This window comes from Rhinolophus sinicus, linkage group LG14, assembly GCF_036562045.2.
Source record: "Rhinolophus sinicus isolate RSC01 linkage group LG14, ASM3656204v1, whole genome shotgun sequence".
Lineage (NCBI taxonomy): Eukaryota > Metazoa > Chordata > Mammalia > Chiroptera > Rhinolophidae > Rhinolophus > Rhinolophus sinicus.
This window is the reverse complement of record NC_133763.1, coordinates 30,772,075-30,794,633: the sequence shown is the minus strand read 5'-3', so window position 1 is coordinate 30,794,633 and position 22,559 is coordinate 30,772,075. Positions and strand designations below refer to the sequence as shown.

The 22,559-nt window shown below is 41.0% G+C and overlaps 1 protein-coding gene across 13 annotated transcripts in view; it reads left to right on the top strand.

Annotated features, from left to right (window-relative positions):
• CARMIL1 (capping protein regulator and myosin 1 linker 1) overlaps nucleotides 1-22,559 on the top strand; it is a 351,277-nt gene that overhangs the window by 141,171 nt on the left and 187,547 nt on the right. For all 13 annotated transcript variants that reach the window (XM_074319291.1, XM_074319290.1, XM_074319289.1 and 10 more), the window contains 4 exons: nucleotides 7,111-7,232; nucleotides 20,642-20,739; nucleotides 21,071-21,141; nucleotides 21,435-21,508. In XM_074319291.1, the coding sequence (XP_074175392.1) occupies nucleotides 7,111-7,232; nucleotides 20,642-20,739; nucleotides 21,071-21,141; nucleotides 21,435-21,508 (365 nt within the window). The remainder of the gene's footprint in view (nucleotides 1-7,110; nucleotides 7,233-20,641; nucleotides 20,740-21,070; nucleotides 21,142-21,434; nucleotides 21,509-22,559) is intronic.

The window sequence follows — 22,559 nt, the reverse complement described above, 5'->3', positions numbered from 1 at the left end:
TGTCTTTTGATCTGAGGTGAGTCTCTTGTATACAGCATATACAAGGGTCTTGCTTTCTTATCCATTCAGCCACCCTATGTCTCTTGATTGGAGCATTTAAACCATTTACATTTAAAGTGATTATTGATAAGTACATAGTTATTGCCATTTTTAAATTTGTGGATAAATTGTTTTCGTCTTTCTTCTATTTACAGAAGTCCTTTTAGTATTTCTTGCAATGCTGGCTTGGTGGTAATGAATTCCTTTAGCTTATTCTTTTCTGGGAAGCTCTTTATCTCCCGTCAATTTTAAATGATAGCCTTGCTGGATAAAGCAACCTAGGTTGTAGGCCTTTGTTTTCCATCACTTTGAGTATCTCCTGCCACTCCCTCCTGGCCTTCAATGTTTCTGCAGAAAAGTCATTTGATAGTCTTATGGGAGTTCCCTTGTATGTAACCCTCTGTCTTTCTCTTGCTGCTTTTAGGATTCTCTCTTTGTCTTTAATCTTTGCCATTTTAGCTATAATGTGTCTTGGAGTGGACCTGTTTGGGTTTATCCTGGTTGGAACTCTCTGCACTTCCTGGACTTGTATGTTGGTTTCCTTCATCAGGTTAGGGAAATTTTCAGACATTATTACTTCAAATATGTTCTCAATCCCTTGTTTCTTCTCTTCACCTTCTGGTATTCCTATGATGCATGTTGTTGCGCTTGATGTTATCCCATAGGTCTCTTAAACCATCTTCATTGTTTTTTATTCTTTTTCTTTCTGTTGTTCTGTTTGGGTGATCTCTGCTAACTTGTCTTCTAAGTCGCTGATTCGATCCTCTGCTTCATCTAACCTGCTGTTAATTCCTTCAAGTGAGTTCTTTATTTCGGTAACTGTGTTCTTTAGTTCTAACTGGTTGTTCGTTATGATTTCTACATCCTTCTTGATGTCCTCTCTAAGTTCCTTAAACATTCTTATCATCAGTATTCTGAACTCTGTCTCTGACAGTTTGGTTACCTCTGCTTCATTTAGTTCCATTTCTGAAGGTTTCTTCTGTTCTTTTATTTGGGATATGTTTCTTTGTTTCCTCATTCTGGCTGACTCTCTGTGTTTGCTTCGATGTATTAGATAGGTGCCCTGGAGTTCTTAGTTCTTGCTGGATTAGTATATAATAAATGTCCTTTATATTTGACTTGCACTACTGTTCTTCTCCTCGTGTGCTCTAAAAGTGACTCTTGTGTTGTGTATATTGTCCTGTTAAAGAAGATCCTTAATTGCTTTTCGCTTGTGAGTAGGTGGAGTTAACTCCTAGGCTGACTAGTTGTGAGACTTGGCTTTGCCCACGCAGGGTATTCTGCTGCGTGAGGATTGACCGCTTAGATGTGGTTTGCCCTTTGGCCTCTATGTGCCTGTAAAGAATCCCCTCTGAGTGTGTCACTTGTAGGTCAAACCCGGTAGTACTCTGGCTTGGTCTGGAGTTGGCCGCTGGGTATGTTGAATCTTGTGCCTCTTAAGCTGGGCACTGCAAGAAATCCCTGCGCGAGTCTCTTCGCTGTTCTGCGTGATGAGCAGAGAGTCCTTTGATGGGTTATAAGCTTCCCGTTTCTCTAGGGAGATTTTTGATATGTGAGGATTTCCTGTCATTCTATCTTTAGTTTTCTGGTAAGGCTGTGTCTCCATTGTTTCTTTGCCTTTTTGTTGTTGTCTATTATTTCTGTGTGGTGGTATTCTATGATGTTTCCCTCTGTTTCTTCTTTTATTTTAGTATATATTTCAGTTCTGGATTTTTTTTGAGTGGTTACCCTTAAGTTTATGTAAAAGAAAGTTTTATAATTAGAGTATTCCATTTTCTTCAGCACGCTTACTTTCTCCATTCCCATATTCCGGTTCAGGCCTTTACTCTCCCCCTTTTTGAGTTTTGGTTGCCACAAATTGTCCCTGTTGATGGTGGTCGAATAGCCTCCTTTAGTATTTCTTGTAGTGCAGGTCGTGTATTAGAAAATTCCCTCAGCTTCTGTATGTCTGGAAAGGTCTTTATTCCTCCTTCATATCTAAAGGATATCTTTGCTGGATATATTATTCTTGGCTCATGATTTCTCTCTTTTAATACTTTGAATATTTGGTTCCACTCTCTCCTGGCTTGTAGAGTTTCTGATGAAAAATCTGATGATAATCTAATGGGCTTTCCTTTGTAAGTTACCATCTTCTTTTCCCTGGCTGCCTTGAGGATTCTTTCTTTGTCGTTGATTTTAGACAGCTTCAATACAATGTGCCTTGGAGAAGGCCTGTTGGGATTGAGGTAACTAGGTGTTCTATTTGCTTCTTGGATTCGAGGGTCCAGTTCTGTCCACAAATTTGGGAAGTTCTCATCGACAATTTGTTTGAATATATTCTCTGTTCCCTTCTCTCTTTCTTCTCCTTCTGGTATGCCCATTATTCTTATATTGCTCTTTCTGATGGAGTCAGAAAGTTCTTGTAGAATTCTTTCATTTCTTTTAAGTCTCAAGTCTCTTTCTTCTTCTATCTGTGTCATTTCCAGGTTTCTATCTTCGATGTCACTGATTCTTTCCTCCATCTGGTCAACTCTACTACCTAAGCTGGTTATTTCATTCTTAATTTCTTCTATTGAGTTCTTAATCTCCAGAAATTCTATTTGGTTCTTTTTTAAAATTTCTATCTCTTTCGTAAAATGCTCATGCTGTTCTTTGATTGAGTTTCTGAGTTCATTTAACTGCCTATCTGTGTTTTCTTGTATCTCATTGAGTTTTTGCAGAACTGCAATCTTGAATTCTCTGTCATTTAAGTCACATATTTCTGTATCTTTAAGTGCCTTCTCTGGAGATTTTTCACTTCCTTTCTGAGCTATCTTGTTGCCTTGGTTATTCATGGCGATTACTGGTTTACTATTTCTCTTCCTAGACATCTGTAGGAGTGACTTCTTCAACAGGTTGGTAGAAAGCAGTCTTTCTTTTGTTTGCCAGTACTTGTTGGTAGAATGTTTTATTATTTCTCCAACTGCAACTAATTTTTCTTCTCCCACACGGTAGTGCTATGTTTTCTCTGCACTACTCCAACTTCTCACACAATGGGGGGATTCCCTGGGAGACGGGTTTCTCGTCTGTTAATAGTTCATCTAGGTCACAGGGCGCAGTGTCCCGGTGGGTATGCGGAGAGCTTTTGATGTTCCAAAGCTCTTCCAGCTCCTGATTCAGAGCCCGTATGTTTCAGCAGTTCTGTTTACTCCTGCAGGGATCCGCCTAGATAGGTGGGGTCAGGGGCGGGGTGAGTTGTGAGAGGTGGCCCAGAGCAATGGCAGCGACCACCATGACAGCCGGTCCTGCTTCCACAGCTCTCTCCCCCTTGCCGGAACCAGTTGGGCTGTGAATTTGTGTCTGCAGTCCACAGTTCTCAAAATAGCAAATTTTCTGTTGTTTTGATCTGACACTGCTACTGTTTCGCTTCTAGCACCGGGCAGGTGGGGGCGGGGCGAGCTCTGGGAAGGGAGGTAGGGGGCGGCTAGTCTCACTGCCTAAGGCTCTGTTGTCTGCTCGGCAGTGCGGGCTTAAACTACCGTTTTCAGCCTTTTCCCTCAGTCTTTTCTCCGAGGTCTCTGCCGTGAGCATTGGGTTCAGCCGTGTTATATGGTGTCCCCTCAGCCCTGTGGAGCCCTAGCGGAGCCCTAGCTGTCCGAGCTCTTCCCTCTCCCACAGCTGCGGTAGTTCCTGGAAGCAGCGAGCTCGGCGCACTGAGCTGGGTCTGCATCCTGCGCCCGCGCGGCTCCGTCTCCGCGCACTTCTCCCTTCCCTCCTTCCTCCACTCTCGCGAATCTCCCACCTGTAGGTGATTTCAGTCGGTAGTGGGCCTCTTCATCTTGCCTGTCTGCTGTGCAGGGAGTCCTTTGTGGAGTTTTTGTTGTTCGATTCTTTGTAAATTCCAGGGGAGCTTTACAGAGGCTCACCTCACTCCGCCATTTTTCTGGAAGTCTTAATTCTTAAATTCTTGCTTTGTATTCGACTGGAGGGAAGACTAGGAGGTGCTGCTGGTCTCTGTCCCCACTGCTTTCCCCGGCGGACCCGTGCAAGGCACACACGTCTGCTCGCTGCCTCTGTTCTTGGAGGGGGAGCCTGTAACACCAAAGGGGTGTGTGGGTGTGTGGGAGGTTTTCCAGGGCCACCAGCTTGTCCCAGCTGGCTGCCCCCACCCTACACACACCCCTTCGGGGCGCTGAGCCCCCCTCTCCGCTGAGGACCACTCTGGGGGGTTTGCCCGGTGCAGCTTCACGTTGCTGTCTCTGCTAAGTAGTGCTGCTGCCGCCGCTGCAGGAGGAAGTGGAAAGACACTGGGGGCAGCACTCGGTCTAGAGCATCCCCACACTGCAACTTTTCCAGGAATCCCTCCATATTCCAAATTTGATGTTTCAAAATTATTTTTAAAAAGAACCCCAGGTAATGATACCTTCAGTACTACCCTTCTCCCTGTCACTCACCCCTCCCACCCCCCCACCCCACACACACACGACAGGATTCAGTATGTCTGGGGTGGACATTTTTATTTTCATCAAATGCACCGTTTGATTTTGTTATTCTAAAGGTTGATAACTAACAACCTGTGTATCCTCAGACCCTTGATGTTTATAATTTTTATTTTCTCTTACATAATAATATCATAAGGCTGATAGTGTTTGCCTGTGGCACTCATGATCTAGCCTTGATTAGGACATTCTTTTCTAATGTCCTCTGGGATTTATTAACTTTTGTCATTCTTATTTTTATCATGATTTAATTATAGTTTTTGCATTCAGATAAAATGCCTGGGATATACATAGTTTGTCGTATGAGTGAGAGTGGATGTGTTATTGAGTTAGTGAAATGTGACTTTTACTATTGCTATTTTCCTCTTCCTTGTGGAAATGTGGGAGACCTTTATCTTATTCTCCAAGTCTCATTGTCATAGCCTTTTCTGGTGTTGCCTTCATGGTCAGTAAATCGAAGCCAGCAGTTAATAAAGTTTTATAGTTACTGGATTTTTGGACTGTGTCTTACACAACTAAAACACCTGTGATTTTTATTTTATTTTAATTATTAGGTTAATTTTTTGCTGTGTCATAGAATGCTTTTGGCAAATTACCCATGGCTGTTTCTGTTGGAGGAAAAAACACTTCACAGATCTATTGGCTGAGGTTTAGTAAAAAATGCTTCTCTTAGCATTTAGTCGGGTTGTTCTGCCTTACAAAAGCAGGTGTGGTGGGGTGGCACATTTGAATCTTAAATAAGATACTATAGCTTATATTTTTTATTATTATTTTAAATGTGTATTGGAGGTCATGGATTGTATTCTGCTAGGTGTTTAAGCAAAATGTGTTCCAAATATTCTGTTTTGCCCCAGCTGAAATAGCAGTGAAAGAGGTATTTGAGAGGGTTTTTTTCATGATGAAATTATTTACTGTGTTAGTCTCACTGCCATCACTTTATTGCTATCTTTGCATTAACAAAGGTGGTGACATATGCAGGGCTGTGCCAGTGCTTTCATATAAGGTTGAATTTGAAGGCTTCATTTCTCTCCCCCCCATCACCTTTTTTTCTTCCCTGTCACTCTATTCAATCCTGTGTAATTAAGGATGATGAGGTGTTAAGATTAAGTGGAATTAGAATGAGCTAATTACTAATTACTCACACCCAAAGTAGGAGTACCCTGTAGGGAACAATATAATTACCTGAGGTTGGAAAGTTGGGGACAGGGTGAGAACACAGGCTGTCTCCCAAAGTATCTGCTTCTAAAAACATGCATAGATAGGTGTATGTGGAACGTCTGAGCCAACTACACTTAAGATTCCTCATTGAGGTAGCCTGTGGTTGATCAGTAAACACCTCCAGATCAGTAAACACTTCCTATGCTATCAATTTCTTGATGAACATGCTGCAAATTAGGCTTAAAAATATGTTTTTTATATAGGGATCCAAGTAACTGGCACAGAGGTTGTACGCATTATATACTTGTTCACAGATTTCTCTAAGGGTACTTATGGAAAAGTAGTGTTTTCAGGACTCAAATCACTTAAGTCTTTCTCTTTGATCTCATCATTTTGACAAATAAATTGCATTACTTTTCCTTTTAACATAAACAATTTGAAAGACAGATTGTTATTATTTGTAATTTGGCTAATTTTAGGTGAACCTAAAGCAAATCTAAAAACCGCTTTGTTAATCCAGTTGGTTAGTTGATAAAGTGTGTTCCCCTATCAAATTTTTGTACAAATTAAGTAACAACAGGAAGTAAATGGATGAGATTTTGAGGCAATGATAATCCAAAGGGAGTGCATTTTATGTAAATATTTTTGAGATCCAAGAGGGCAATATTATTTTTAAGTGATTGAAGTTGATTCTTTTTATTTAAAATGTGTCCATAATCAACCTGTTGGTCTTTTTGCAACCTGCACTTTTTTTTTCATTTCTACTTATTTATAGGACTAGCTGTGTAACCCCAGTCTGAATAAATTTGGTATAAGCTTTGGATAGCTCTAGCAGTTAAGTACAAGAATGACTTTTTACCTAGCACTAAACATTTATTACTTTGTCCCCTTTATGTAATCCTTTCCAAGTATCCCCTCTTCTTAGGATAGTTGAAATTTTTATAAGCGTTTTATTTTTCTTTTGTTACCAGGCAAAAGGTTTTAACATTTCATTTAAATACCTCATAAGGTTTCTTGTTTTTAAAACAAATTTAGAAAATAAGAAAGGTACCTCTCAGATTGCCCTCAGGCATCCACTGAAGGAGATTTCTTACTTACACTGGGCAGTAGGCCATTGCATGATGACATCTCCAGACAAAATCTTGGTAAAAAGAAAACTCATGTGCAAATGTGGAAATTCAGTCTCTATCACCTGTGGAGTGTCTGTTTGAATGTGTAGTTTGGCCCTTACCAACACTTGCTTCAGTTTTTGGGTGTTTCTGACAACCTGTCCACCCTCTACCCAAATAGTCCTTTGAGTCTTAAACCACGAGTGTTATTTTAAGGAAGTGCTTCTGAAAAAGCAGAATTGTATTAGTGGATATCATCAGTGTGAATATATAGTTTATGTTATTTAAAATTTAAAGTTCAAGGAATTGGAATCATTGTTAATCAGTGTCCCATCCGGCTCTTGCAGATGGTCGTGGAAACTGAGAAGTATAGCTTGTCCATGAGGATGGCTTCGTCCGAGGATGTGAGTGAGGTGCTGGCTCACATCGGCTACTGCCTGCGGAGGATATTTCCTGGCCTTTCTCCAGTGTGAGTTCTCCTGCAGAAGGGTGGGGGGCAGAGAACTTTTTCCTCTTCAGTTTGGCGAATAAGAACATGCCTTCCTCCTACCCCTTCTCTTAGTTCCTCTCTCACACTTCCTTCTTCTCTTAAATATCTAGGTGGGGGCATCAGGTAGGCAGTTAGATATGTGAGGCTGGAGCTTACAGAGAAGGTCCACATCTGGAAATGTAGCAGAGGTGAGAGTCATTAGTGTAAAGAGGATCTTGCTGCATGACTGTTGATGAGGTCACCTAGAGAGAGAAAGTGTCTTGACAATGAGCCCAACACTTAGAGGTCAAGTTAAAGGGGAAGAGCCTAAAAGGGAGTTGGGTAAGGATTCCCTTGGAAAACCAGAGCCTGGAAGACTTTCTGAAGGAAGGACTGGTGATTGCAGACTGACACTAGGTATTGGACATGCTGAGGGTGTCCACTGAGTTGACACCATGAAGGGCACAGGCCTTGACCAGAGCAGTTGTAGTGTTTGGTAGGGAAAGGCAGACTGCCCTGATTGTGAAGTGAGAAAGTGGATGTGGTACATGTAGAAAACTTTGTGGAGAAGTTTAGCTCTGAAGGGGAACTGACAAATAGAATATAGCTAAAGGCATGTGAGGAATTACAGGAGATTTTGTTTGTATTCAGAATGGGAGATATTAGAGCATATGGCTATAACGAGGGGAATAATGTAGTAAACAGTGAGAGATTGTTGCTGGAGACAGGGTAATAAGCACTATCCAGGAGAAGGTAAGAGGGACACAGAGCACAGGATATAAGTGTCCTTCCTTCTAGCCTGGGAGCTGCTTGAGCAAAGACTGTGTTGTTATTAATCTTAGATCCCTAGTCCTTGGCATGTAGTAAATACTCACTGACGTTTTGCACAGGCCTATGAATTTCATGCTTACTCATTGCCTAAATAGAGTTGGGTGATGTGTTCTGGGAACATAATAGAAGTTGGCAGACAGTGGCCCTGCCTTCAAACTATGGACACTTAAACTCAGGTGATACGAAGCAGATGAGACAGTAGGTGATTGGGTGAAGATGGGCAGTGAATGAACGCAGGCTGGCTATGCAGAGGAGATCTACCTGAAAAGGATGGAGAAAATTTACAGGAGGAGGTAGGGAAAGGAGAGGCAGTTCAAATGAAGGTACCAATGTGGAAGAAAGTGCAGATTATATTTAGAAAATGACTTGGCAGAGAATTTAAGTAACTTAGATGTACTTGACTTTCATTTCATTTTTGTATTCAGCACACACAGTTAGCTTATCAAAATAAATTCTTGGTATTTTGTAACTTATATGTTCTGCCTTTACTCTTGAAGTTCCTTAGATTACATGATTTTGGCCAGGGAAATGTATAGTTATATTGGTGTTGGTAATTGTGACTAGACAGGGTGAGGAAGTAGGTAACCATATCCTCTCTTCTACATTCCTGGTATGCCTGAAGTTAAAACTGTCAGTAAGGAAAATAGTTCCTTTACATAAATAATATAGAAGATGCAAAATAAAATATGTCCCCAGCGACCTCATAATAAGTTGGAGAAAATATGCAACTATATTTGAACTCCTCAAGCCTTATTTGAATAATTGGTCCATCAAATATATGACCTGAGCCAGTTGTGGGGATCTTGGGTCCCTAGCCTCATTTCCCTCCATGCTCAGAGCACTTCTGGCAGGGACTGGTCAACAGGAAAATGTCTGATGAGCAGCAGTCAAGAATCAGGAGGACAAACACAGCCAGGGCAGCCATAAAAAATATCTAATCACTGTTAAAATTGCTTTGTTAACGTTCTCATCTTTGCTGTGCAACACTATCATCGGAAGCCTCACCTCCAAGACAGTGGTAGTGAAGGGAAACCCAGGAAATATTTATAGTCTGAATGCTGTTTTAATCTGTCTCCACAGAGGTGTCTGTCAAAGCAGTTGTTTTCAGGAAGCTATTTTGCCTTGTGGTTTTCAGCTTCTCTGATATCAAGCACCTTGGCTTCTCTCCAAAACCAAGCTAGCTTTTTTGATACTAAGTTAAGTCACTAGGATAAGTTGGAATTAATTTAGAAAATGTTCTCTTAAGAACTTCCTCGTGGCACATAGATGAATAGAATGTTTCCTGCCCTCTAAGAGTTTATAGTCTAAAGATAGTGTAAGAACGTTCCACAAATAATATAGTGATGAGAGTGATACATCTGCAGATATCAGAGGAGGGGAAGTCACATTTAACTCTGAATGTTGAGAAAATAATTTTGGGGAGATAGTCCAAGATGATGGATTAGGTAAATGCTATGCCTACTGCATCACAGGATCACACCAAAATTACAAATAAATTATAGAACCATCAACTTTAAGAATCATCTGAAGACTAGCTGAACAGAACCCCTGAACAGAACTAAGGATATAAATGAGAGGCCACATTGAGACAGGTAGTAGAGGCGGAGATGCGAAACGGGCTGCCCTCAAACCCACAGATGGTGGCTGAACATTAGGAGGAACACCTTGGTGGTAGAGGTGCCCCCAGAAGAGGGAAGGGTTGCAGCCCCACACCAGGCTCCCCAGCCTAGGGATCCTATGCCAGGAGGAGTTCCCACAACATCTGGCAGTGAAAATCAGCGAGGACTCTATTCTGTCTGCCTGTCCTGGCGAGATGAAAGGTGGCTGGAAACCCAGATGCCCTCTTAAAGGGCCCGCACACAGACCCACTCGCTTGCAAACACTCACCTGGTTTCTGGTGGAGGAGCAACAACTCGAGAGGCACCAGAGACATACAGGGAAAGACTGAGTTGTGTGGCTTTGAGGCAAGGGCTGAGGGACAGCAGCCATTATCTTTGTGTGGAGCCTGCCTCACATGTAACCTACAGGAGGGTGCCATCTTTTCTATGTTGAACCCCCCCCCCCCCCCCCACAACAGGCCAAGTCTGAAACACCATTGGTCTGGTAAAATCAGTGTGTGCGCACCACCTTAGGAATGCCCTGGGTCCCTGTGCTGCACAGCTAGTGTTGCATCACCCAGGGCACTCAACAGCTGCTGAGTGGCCAGCCCTGCCACACAAGCTGCGGAAACCTTCTATAGCAGCGGATGACCTATGGTGGCCCAGGGAACTTTTGGTGGTTGGCAGTGAGTAAGCCACAACCTGTGCCACATCTTCTCTTGAGAGGCTCGTGGGAACCTGTGGGCCTGAGACAAGGGATGGCTAGCCATGGTGTTCTTAGGGAGTTTTTGTGCATTGGTCATGGGCCTGGCACCAGTGCAAGAATGAAAATTGCATTAACTTTGAAAAAACCACCATCCACACTCCGTGTCTCCTTGGAACCCTACCTTGCCCACCTAGAGCTGCATTGCCAGTGGCACTCTCAGCTCTTGGGTGACTGGCCATGGCCCACAAGCCGTGGAAGCCTGTTACAGGATGGGATTGCTCGTGTCTGCCTGAAGGACTTTTGACGGTGGCCACTGAGCCACAGATTTGTGCTATAGCCTCTCTTGGGCAGCTCTAGGGATCTGCGAGCCCGAGGAAAGCAGTGGCTGGCTGTGGTGTTCTTAGGGCATTGTGCGAAGTGGTTACAGGTCTGTCATTGGCATGTGAACTGAATCTGCATTAACCTGGTAAAGACTACCTACCATACCTTGTGACTCCCTGGGACCATGCGCCGTCCAGCTAATGCTGCATCACTGAAGGTACTCTCAACACTGGGTCAACCAGACCAACCCACACACCTAAGGAGGTTCTTTCAATGGCTGAGCCTTATGGGCAGCTGGTAGATGGCAATAGGTCTAGGGGGCCTTGGGCCTTTTGCTAAGCTGCCACAGGCCCAGTACTGGTGGAGGCAGGCCTTGGTTCACAGCAAGGGCATCCCCACATGCCTCCAGGACGAGCACAGTCAGCAGCCAACCACATATACCTTTGTGGCTCCTATCAGGTAGCCACAGGCTGGTCACAGGCAAGGCTAAAGTTGGCCTGCATGGGAACCCCTTCCAAGAGACACCAGAAACAGCACACCCAGAGACCAACTTCAGACCACACCAGAGCACTACTGGTTAACTCCACAAGTGGCACACCCAAAAAGGGGAGTCTCAACAAGTACAAGAGCCGGCCGGTGTGAATCCCCCTCCGAGGGGTCAGCCCCCACACAGTAGCTCATACACTGTGGGTGTAGCCAATCCTCGTAGTCAGTATGCCTGGGAGTCAGTCACACCCACTGATGTGCCAAAACAATAAAGGCTTAACTACAACAGGAGAACACACACAACCCCTCAAAGGACAGTCCTGGAATACATGAACATGAGATGAGGGAGATTGCACCATTGGACCACACAAGACATATACTACATAAGGTCACCCAAGGAAGACTGAGAGGCATAGGAGATCTACCTAATACATAGAAGCAAACACAGAGAGGCAGCCAGAATGTGGAAACCAAGAGACATGTCCCAAATAAAAGAACAGGAGAAACCTCAACAAATAGAACTAAATGAAATGGAGGCAACCAACCTCCCAGAAACAGAGATTAAAACACTGGTTATAAGAATCCTTAAGGAACTTCATGAGAGTTTCAACAAAGAGATAGTAAGCATAAAGAAGGACATAGAAACCATAAAGAACCAGTCAGAAATAAAGAATACAATAACTGAAATGAAGAATGCACTAGAGGGAATCAAGAGCAGATTAGATGAACCAGAGGATCAAAGCAGCGATTTAGAAGGCAGAATAGCAGAAAACACCCAATCAGAACAAAAAAAAAGAAGAAGGAAAATGAAGATAGTTTAAGGGACCTGTGGGACAACATGGAATTTAACAAACATTCGCATCATATAAGTGCCAGAAAAAAACAAGAGCTGGGCTTTTGAAAAGATAAACAAAATTGACAAACCTTTAACCAGACTCGTCGATAAAAAAAGAGGGAGGACCCAAATAAAATCAGAAATGAAAGAAAAGTTACAGTGGACACAGCAGAAATACAAAAAATTTAAAGAAAATAATACGCCAACAAATAGGACAATATGGAAGAAATGAATAAATTCCGAGAAGCGTACAATATTCCAAGGCTGAATCAAGAAGAAACAGAAAATCTGAACAGACTGATGATTGTCAATGAAATTGAGTCACTAATCAAAAAGCTCCCAGCAAACAAAAGTCCTGGACCAGATGGCTTCACAAGTGAATTTTATCAAACATTCAAAAAAGAATTAACAGCTATTCTACTCACATTATTAAAAAAAAAAAAGAAAGGAAATAAGAGAGAAGAGTGAAGGGTCCTAAGCTCATTCTATGAGGCCACATTACCCTGATTCCAAAACTAGACAATTACATTACAAAAAAAGAAAACTATAGGTCGATATTCCCTAATGAATATAGATGCTAAAATCCTCAATGAAATAGTAGCTAACTGGATTCAGGAGTACATTTAAAAGATCATACACCACTATTGAGTGGGATTCATTCCTGATATGCAAGATTGGATCCATGTCTACAAATCAGTTAACATGATACACCATGTAAACAAAATGAAAAATAAAAACCATATGAATAGATGCAGAAAAAGCATTTGACAAAATCCAGCATTCATTTATGATAAAAACTCTCAGCAAAGTGGGAATAGAGGGAACACATGTTAATATAATAAAGGTCATATATGACAAACCCACAGCTAACATCATACTCAATGGGGAAAAGCTAAAAAACATTCTCCTTAACACATTTTTTGCGGGAAACGAGTAAACTCGTCATATCGCCTCTAGTTGGAACCGGCAAAAATTTTGCAAAGTAAATAAATAGAGACCTCTTTTTAAACTAAAACACTGAAAGTTTCATAGAAAAATATCAAATAGATCGAAAGATATGAATATTTTACAGAAAGTCTAATTTTAGCGAGAAAATGTCAAAAAAGCCCCGCGTTATGACGCGATTTGGTGGGAAAATGCCCGCTTACAAATTAAGATCAAGAAAAAGACAAGGATGCCCATTTTCACCACTTTTATTCAACACAGTATTGTAAATGCTAGCCCCAGCAATCTGATATGAAAAAGAAATAAAAGGCATCCAGATGGGAAAGGGAGAAGTAAAACTGTTATTATTTGCAGGTGACATGATACTATATAGAGAGAACCCAAAAGATTCCACCTAAAAACTATTAGACCTGATAAATGAATTCAGTCAAGTAGCCAGATAGAAAACTGATATTCAGAAATCGATTGCATTTTTATACACCACTAACACACTATCAGAAAGAGAAATTAAGAAAACAATCCCATTTGTAACTATTGGCAAAAAAATACTTAGGAATAAATGTAACTAAGGAAGTGATAGACCTGTACTCAGAAAATTAGAGGACATTGACGAGAGAAATTAAAGAAGATACAAATAAATGGAAGCATATACCATACTGATGGAGAGGAAGAATTAATATAGTTAATATGTCCATACTACCCAGAGCAATCAATGGATTCAGTGCAATCTATATCAAAATCCCAATGGCATTTTTCACAGAACTAGAACAAATAATCATAAAATTTATATGAATCATAAAAGACCCTGAATAACCATGGCAATCCTGAGAAAGAAGAATAAAGCTGGAGGTTTCACACTACCTGATATCAAATTATGCTACAAGGCCATAGTAATCACAACAGCATAGTAGTGGCACAAAAGCAGACATATAAATCAATGGAACAGTAAGTATAGAGAGCCCAGAAGGCAATCCATGCCTATATGGTCATTTAATCTATGACAAAGGAAGAAAGAATTTACATTGAGCTAAAGACAGTCTATTCAATAAATGGTGCTGGGAAAACTGGACCACCTTCTTATGCCAAGAGTAAACTCAAAATGGATTAAAGACTTAAATGTAAATTCTGAGACCATAAATCTCCTAGAAGAAAATACAGGAAATAAACTCTCAGACATTACGTTTAGTAATATTTTTATTGATACATCTTCTTGGGCAAGGGAAACAAAAGAAAAAATAAACATATGGGACTACATCAGACTGAAAAGTTTTTTTCACAGCAATGGAAATCATCAACAAAACTAAAAGATATCATCTGATAAGGGGTTAATATCCAAAATTTATTTAAAAACTCATACAACTCAACAACAAAAAAGCAAACAATCCAGTTTGTGAAGAGAACATACAGATGGCCAATAGACACACGAAAAGTTGCTCAATGTCACTAACCTTCAGAGAATTGCAAATTAAAACCTCTATGAGATGTCATCTCACTCCTGTCAACATGTCTATCATCAATAAATCAACAAACAACAAGTGTTGGCGAGGATGTGGAGAAAAGGGAACCCACGTGCACTCTGTTGGTGGGATTGCAAATTGGTGCAGCCACTGTGGAAAACAGTACGGAGGGTCCTCAAAAAATTAAAAATAGAACTACCTTATGACCCAGCTATTCCACTCCTGGGTATTTCTCCAGAGAAATGCAAAACACTAATTCGAAAAAAATATATGCACCCCTGTGTTTACTGAAATGCTATTCACAGTAGCCATGATATAGAAACAACCGAAATGCCCATCAACAGACGATTGGATAAAGAACTTGTGGTACATTTATACAATGGAGTTTAACTCTGCCATTAACTCTTACATTTGCAATAGTATGGATGGAGTGGAGACATGCTAAGTGAAATAAAGTCAGACTGAGAAAGACAAACACCATATAATCTTACTTATATGTGGAATCTAAAGAACAGAATAAACGAGCAAACAAAACAGAAGTAGCTTCATAGATACAGAGAACAAACTGATGGTTGCTAGATGGGAGTGGCTTTGAGGGTATGGGTGAGCAAGGTGAAGGGATTAGGGAGTACAAATTGGTAGACATAAAACAGTCACCGGGATTTGAAATACAATATGGGGAGTATAGTCAATAATGTTGTAAAAACTGTGACTGGGGTCAGGTACTAGACTTACCAGGGTGATCACTTCATGAATTATATAAATGCCTAACCACTGCACTGAAACTGGTATAAAATAATTTTGAATGTGAACTATAATTAAAAAAAAAATATATATGTGTGTATATATGGTCATGGGATGCAAAGGACAGCATAGGGAATACAGTCTATGGTATTGTACTAGCTATGTACGGTGTGAGATGGGTAGTAGACTAGTTGGGGTTATTTTGTGAGGAATGTAAATGTTTAATCATTATGTTGTTTTGTATAGCTGAAACTAATAAAAATAATAACAAATAATTTTTAGAAAAGAAAAATATATTTGATTTGTGTTTGTTTTCCTCCTTTTTTGAGAGGAGGGCTTTTGTCAGGGATATACCTGGGGAGAGTTCTGTGGTCAGATGGCCAGGACTGTGTGACTGGATGCTGGAAGCACAGAGGGAGGGCAGGTGCAGCTGCAGCCTGCTTCAGGGGACAGCAATAGCCTAACCTAAGTGGAATTGAGAGCCTGCAGATATGACTGTGAGATAAGGGTGAGGCCCAATTGCAGAGGCACTAGGAAGTCAGGGAAGGCTTTTTACCTTTACAGTCAGATGATAGTTACACTTAGGGAGAACCAATTTTCCAACCCTGCTTTATGGACTTGAGTGGAGAGAGCCTCAAGGTGAACTGGAAGGTGTCAGATTGACTGGATCTTGCAGGGATGAGACTCTAGGCAAGTGAACTCACTTCTCAATGCCTCAGTGTCCTCATCTATAAAATGCGAATAATGGTACTAATAGGTTTTGTGAGGATTTAGTTAACTCATGGAAACTACTTAAACAGTGCTCCAGAAACTTGAGCTATATACGGTGTGCAGTTACCTAGAGGCGTCAGAATAAAAGCCCACATGGTCAAAAGGAAATTGGTGATGTTTATAGGGGACATTTTTGATGTTTATGATTTTTTCTTATTATATGTTTATATGTAATATGATTGCTTTTTTGTAATTTGATATTTTTTTGGTTAAATGTAGTAAAATCTTCTTTAGGTGACAGAATAGTAATCTTATCACATGATTTTTTATGTTTCATTAATCTTTCATATGTGTGACACATTTGAAAGTCGGCTGACTGTTAGCATCAGTATGTTGGGACAATGTTTCTTTACTACTATAATAAAAATAGTTTTGCAAATCCCTTCATGAAGTCAAAAGCTGATTGAAGTATGAAAGGTGAGATTATTGTGAAAAAAGTGGCAAAATAGGAGTTTATGTGTAAACAGAAGAAAGTTGCTTTTTATAGGTTGTGGTAGTCCCCTTACTTTTCTGTTTTTTTTTTTTTTTTTTTAAAGATTTTATTGGGGAAGGGGAACAGGACTTTATTGGGGAATACTGTGTACTTTCAGGCCTTTTTTCCAAGTCAAATTGTTGTCCTTTCAATCTCAGTTGTGGAGGGCACAGCTCAGCTCCAGGTCCAGTTGCCATTGCTAGTTTCAGGGGGCACAGCCCACCATCCCTTGGGGGAGTCGAAACCGGCAACCTTGTGGTTGAGAGGATGCTCTCCAACCAGCTGAGCCATCTGGGAGCTCAGCAGCAGCTCAGCTCAAGGTGCCGTGTTCAACCTTAGTTGCAGCGGGCAGAGCCCACCATCCATTGCGGGAGTCGAGGAGTTGAACTGGCAACCTTGTGGTTGAGAGCCCACTGGCCCATGTGGGAATCAAACCGGCAGCCCTCGGAGTTAGGAGCATGGAGCGCTAACCGCCTGAGCCACTGGGCCGGCCCCTCCCCTCACTTTTCTAAAGCAGTAGATAGAGCATTCTGTTGTGATGTGGTTTGCATCATTAAAACATGTACTGTTCTGTAGACAATTGCTATATTACATAGGATGAGCACTGGAAGTGAATTTTAAATCAATCAATTAATGTGATTAAAATAATTTACAATTTTTTGATGTCCACAATTTAAGCGCGAGGTTTGCATAGAGATCTGGTGTGCATGTCATCTAGTTCACTGTTCCTTGCCACATAGAATTGTTTTCTGAGTCTTGTGTAAATTTAATGCACATAATGTAAATATAGTTGATCCCACTATATAGTACCGCCTGCACATGTGTGGCAGGCCTGACATATCTGTTTACTAGGACTTTGGTTTACCTGTTATGGCAGCTACTCTGACAGCAAATCCTGTGTCTGTCACACTCTGTCTGCATGTGTGAGCTGGTGCCCTGTGATGCACATACAGATGGGCTTATCGCTGTTAATTAGCTACAGGTAGAAAACAATGTGTGTGGGGTAGATTTTCCTCTCACTCCCTGTTTCTGTGCATGGTGTTAGAACACATAAGAAACAGTTGCTACCTTCTGGAAATTTATTTCTTACAACTTTATCTCTTATGTAAACAAATATAGTTGTGCCATGAGACTCCTATAGTTCCTGAAATCTAAATTTTTTTCAGTTCCTTAAAAAAGGCAGGTGAGAACTGTTATAGAAGTAGAGCTACTTGGAAAAGCTCGGACCGATTTGAAAAGTGGTTTTGAAGGTTAACAAACCACCAGGTGCAGTGTCCTCACAGCAGGGCCTGTTCACACAGACTTTACACTAGCTGCTGCTTCTCTCACTCTATAGTTGATTCTTCCTTACCCCTGAGTGTGAATATCCAATGTTGTTTTTGGAGTAAAATTGAGGCTCTGGTTCTTGAATCTGCCCTGAAGATTTGTTTGTTTCTCCCTATAATCCTGGACTGCCAGGTTCCTATTGTTAATCTACCAGCTTCCTGCCAAAGATTTTTCTCTTATTTTCTTCCTGCTTTTGACTAGTGAAATTTCATTCTATGTCATTGAAATAGCATGCCCTGCAGTTTGCAGAAATAAAGCAAGAATTTTAGAAGAGAAATATGATCTTAGATGAAGTCACAGCTCTGCCTTTTCTTTGCATAATATCTGACTTAACTGTCTTTATGTCACCAGAAAATAATGTCACTGAAACACCAGGATGACAGTACTGAACCAGGATAAGCCATTCCAAATGGCCAGATTCTGTATTATGACTTTCATGGTGAATGTCCTCTTATACACACAGTCACCCCGCGCATTAAGGACTTTTAGAATAATGGAACTTAATAGCTGGTGTTTCAGGTAAAACAGAAAGATCATGTTGCACTTGGAGAGACTGTGCGTTTACCTAAGAATTTGAAGGAATCCATGGCATTCAACATCCTTTGGGTATACCTGGTTATGCTTCAGTGATTAAGATTTCAAAGAAGCAGGAGGAATATTGCCATGGCAGCACAATGTTTGTATTTACCTGCTTTGGGATATAGTCAAGGTTTTCTGTAGGCTAGAGCATGTCAACGGGCACCTTGTCAGGCTCTAAACACGTTTTATTTGAAATCTATCCAATCAGAAAACAGAAATAACTGGGGACATTTTCTTCTGCTCTACAGGGGATTGACATTCACGATAACTGAAAGCATCTTACGTAGTCGAAGTGCTTTTAAATCATTATTGAACATAAATCATTACAGAACATAAAGAGCAAACTATGTTCTGTACGATTTAGTATGTGTATTTCACCACTTTGCACCTAGGTCCTGTCCTTGTCCTGGGTGATTCTAACCTGCTAGTATCCTTCTTCACAGCCCAGGACCTGGTCATCTCCACATTATTCTCATGGCCACACCCTAGACCTTGTCATCTCCAGGAACAGCTCCTCTCATGGTGAAGTCACAACTTAGTCACCCCTTTATGACTGTAGCCTCTGGTCCTCTCACTTTTCTCTCCCTTGCATATACCAGCATTTGGACTTTCGGGGTGCCACCCAGCCATGGATCCCTTGGCCTTTCCCCCTCTTCATCCCTTCCTGCCTTCCCTTTCTGACTGCTTAGCCCACAGTGTCTACTGGCTTGGCCCTCTCATATGCTCAACTCCCTCTGTCCTCCATTATTTTTCTGGCTTGCCTGCCTGGAAAACCTGTGACCCTGCAGCAAGCCAGCTGCCTCTTCTCCACATGTATGGGGCTGCTGAGAGTTATAGGAGAATATCCCACAGCTCTCCAGTGTGGTGTCACCAAAACTCATTACCTTCCCTCTTACTAGTTTCTTACACTCCCAGAAATTTCTTTGTAATTTCTCAAGTTATTTCTCTCTTTATTGCCAAAGATTGATCTACCCAGCTCCCCAGATACTTGTTTACAGTGCTTATCTAATCTCATACTCCCTGTTTAGGCTTTCCATGGCTCCTCATTCCCTTGAGAATAAAACCCAAACCCCTTAATTTGACCTCCAAGGCTCACCATGCTTTCTGGTTCCTGCTTAGCTCCCAGACTCCTCTGTTACCCCTCCCTATCACATGTTATCTGCTCACTGTTTTGAACTATATTCAGTTTCTGGTACTTGCTGTCCCTTTTCCTGAAACACTCACTCCTCATGCTTCACCTGATTAACCCTTTCTTCCTCCTTCAATCATACACTGAGGGGCACTTCCAAGCTTCCCGTACTCCACTGCCCTCCCCCCGCCAGAGAATGAGTTAAGTGCCCCTTCTTCGGCCCCCAACTTTCACCCTGAATTTCCCATATTACCACTTCTTGTATTCCCTGTTTATTTGCCTGGCTCGCTTCACGAGGGCATGGACAGTATTTATATTGTTCATGGCTGTATGCCTACCTAGTACATGGGAAGTGGTCTTGGCAGACTGTAGACATTTAGTACAATTTTGGGGGTGAATTACTGAACTCACAAATTATTCACTGAACGATTCCTATGTGATAACTATGACGGCATCAGCTAATATCTGTAAAGACTTGACCATGCACCAGGGGCTGTTCTGATAACTTAACAGGTACTAATTTCTTTCTTTCTGGTCAATGCCCCATGGGGTAAGTCCTCTTATTTTGCCAGTTCTGTGAATAAATGGTGGTTGGCTGCACTTTTAACTGCTCCTTTGTTCTGCCTCTTTGTGTGTGGGCAGGACCTTTGTCAGGTTGTAAGGATAAAAATGGTCTTGGCAGACTGTAGACATTTAATACAATTTTGGGGGTGAATTAGACAAGTTCTCTACTCCAAAGGAGTAATGGTCCAGGGGGAGAGAGAATGAAAAGAACAGATCTTCCAACATGAAATGCTCAGTTTCTTGAGGGGCACTTGTGCAAGGTACAATGGAAGGGCAGAGGAGGAGATTTGAACTTTAATTCTTTGAAAGTTAATAATTTATATTTAGTATACACATAATGTAGTAACAATTCATTAAGTAGAACACACTATTTTCTAAGTATTTTAATAAACTCTAATGTTATAAAACAACTAAATAACATTGCTAGATGCCTTTAGCTTACAAAGCGAAGTTAAATGACAGAGTTTATTATTAAGTTCCTATAGATTTCCACCTTCCTCGTACTCAAAAAATAGAATTATATTGACCAAAATTGAAGTGATGCTTATCTTTGTTTGAAAAAAGGCATATCACAAAATAGATTTCTATGTGCAGCTCGAAACACTTGATTTTTGAAGTTCATTGGTCTTATTGTTAATTTTACAGGAGAATCATGAAGAAAGTGTTCATGGAGCCATCTGAGCGGCTGGCCAGTCTTCAGGCTCTGTGGGACAGCCAGACTGTGGCCGAGCAGGGCCCCTGTGGTGAGCACGCATTTTAAAACCAAAAATAAATGGCTGCATGAATGTCCCCCAGCCAGGAAGAGAAGTCTATTCCTAGTATACTACTGTAAAGGTGCAGTTAGGTTTAAGGTATAATTAACACCATACAAACTAGATTTGTGGACAGAAGTCCTGTATTTAAGCTGTATTGCATTCTGCTCTGTACCTACTGTAGAACAGGGAGGAGAATCTTGTTTTTTCCCAAAGAGAAGAAATGATCAGCTTTGTCGACGTCGGCCATGTTTAAGCTTTTAAGTTTTAATTTAAAAATCGTTTAGCTGAAAATTTGTCACATTTCTGTTGTATGTTTCAGGTGGATTTTCTCAGATGTATGCCTGTGTTTGTGATTGGCTGGGGTTTCCATACAGGGAAGAAGTACAGTGGGTAAGTGTATGTGTATACATGCATGCGCGTACACACACACACACACACACACACACACACACACTCACACTCTCTCTCACACACAAACATATACATACACCTGGAGAATACGCCAATATTTGGCTGGATTATTTCTCTATCTTTTTCCCACCATTCATATTTTTGCTTACAATCTTCCTTGCTCAGATTACATAAAAATCTGCCTATGTCATTGTCTGATTCTCTTTGCATCTCTTTTGCTTCCCTGGTCATTTGCCTGGACTATTTACATTACTGAATTATATTTCAAATAGGATGTGGATACAATTTATCTGACACAAGACACCCGGGAATTGAATTTACAGGACTTTAATCATCTTGACCACAGGTAAGCTGCTGCTTTCTTTCCTTTCTTTTCCTCTACTCCAATTTTACTTTTAGAGCCACTCTTCTCGGCTGACACTGAGTGAAGGTCCTTATCTCCAGAGAATCCTTTTATAAGGGGAATCAGGAGAATCTAAGAATCTCTGGATTTTGCCTTTAATTAATAGTTTCAAGTGTATTCACCACTATGAATGCTTTGGTGTGCACCTCAAACTGAGAGTTCATGGTTAGAAAATGTGCTGATTTTTCCTGTGGAAACAGTGTAATTATTAGGTTCTTATACCAACTCACAAAGTGTTTTAGTCTAGCTTATATATAAAATACAGTTCTTTTAACTAGCTGCCATTTAGAACATTTTTTCTCTCGGATTTATGCTGAAATCCTAACAAAGGACTTAGTTCACAATTTCTTTATGAATTGGGGATTGCTAAAGTATACATGCAGATATTGGTGGGAATCATTTAGTCATCATTACGATCGTAATAAAATTATGACACCTGTGACAAGTTATTTGACTTTTAGGTTTTAAGATATTGAAGGTTTTAAGATATTGACTTTAATATATTTAAGGCCATGGCTATATGATCAGGCCCCAGAAAGAAAGCTTCATTCAGTCCCCCTTTTCCCTGTAAAGACAGACCTATCAGAATTATTTTACGTCTCCTGCCCTGAATGTCTTTTCTGGTAAATTTTCCTGGCCTAGCCCAATCTGTTCAACCCCAGATATGCTGCAGGATAGGCAGAAATCAGCCCTCCCACAGTATACCCCAACTCAGTAAGTTTTTTCTCTCTGTTTGGAATCGACAAAGAGAATTCTGGAATCCTAGCTGTACCTTTTATGCTGTTTGGGCAATTGGAATTACAGAGAACGTTGCTGGCTCTTCTTGCCACCAGCATCTTGCTCTCCCAAATATGATGTCAAATGATTTCTCCACTCACTTGGAAGGAAATCTAGAATGGTAGTGGGGTTCCTGAAGAGTTCTAGCTGAATTGAGCCATGAAAAAATATCCTAGGTGGATCTAGCTCCTGTCTGCATGGACTAGGTCCATGAAGG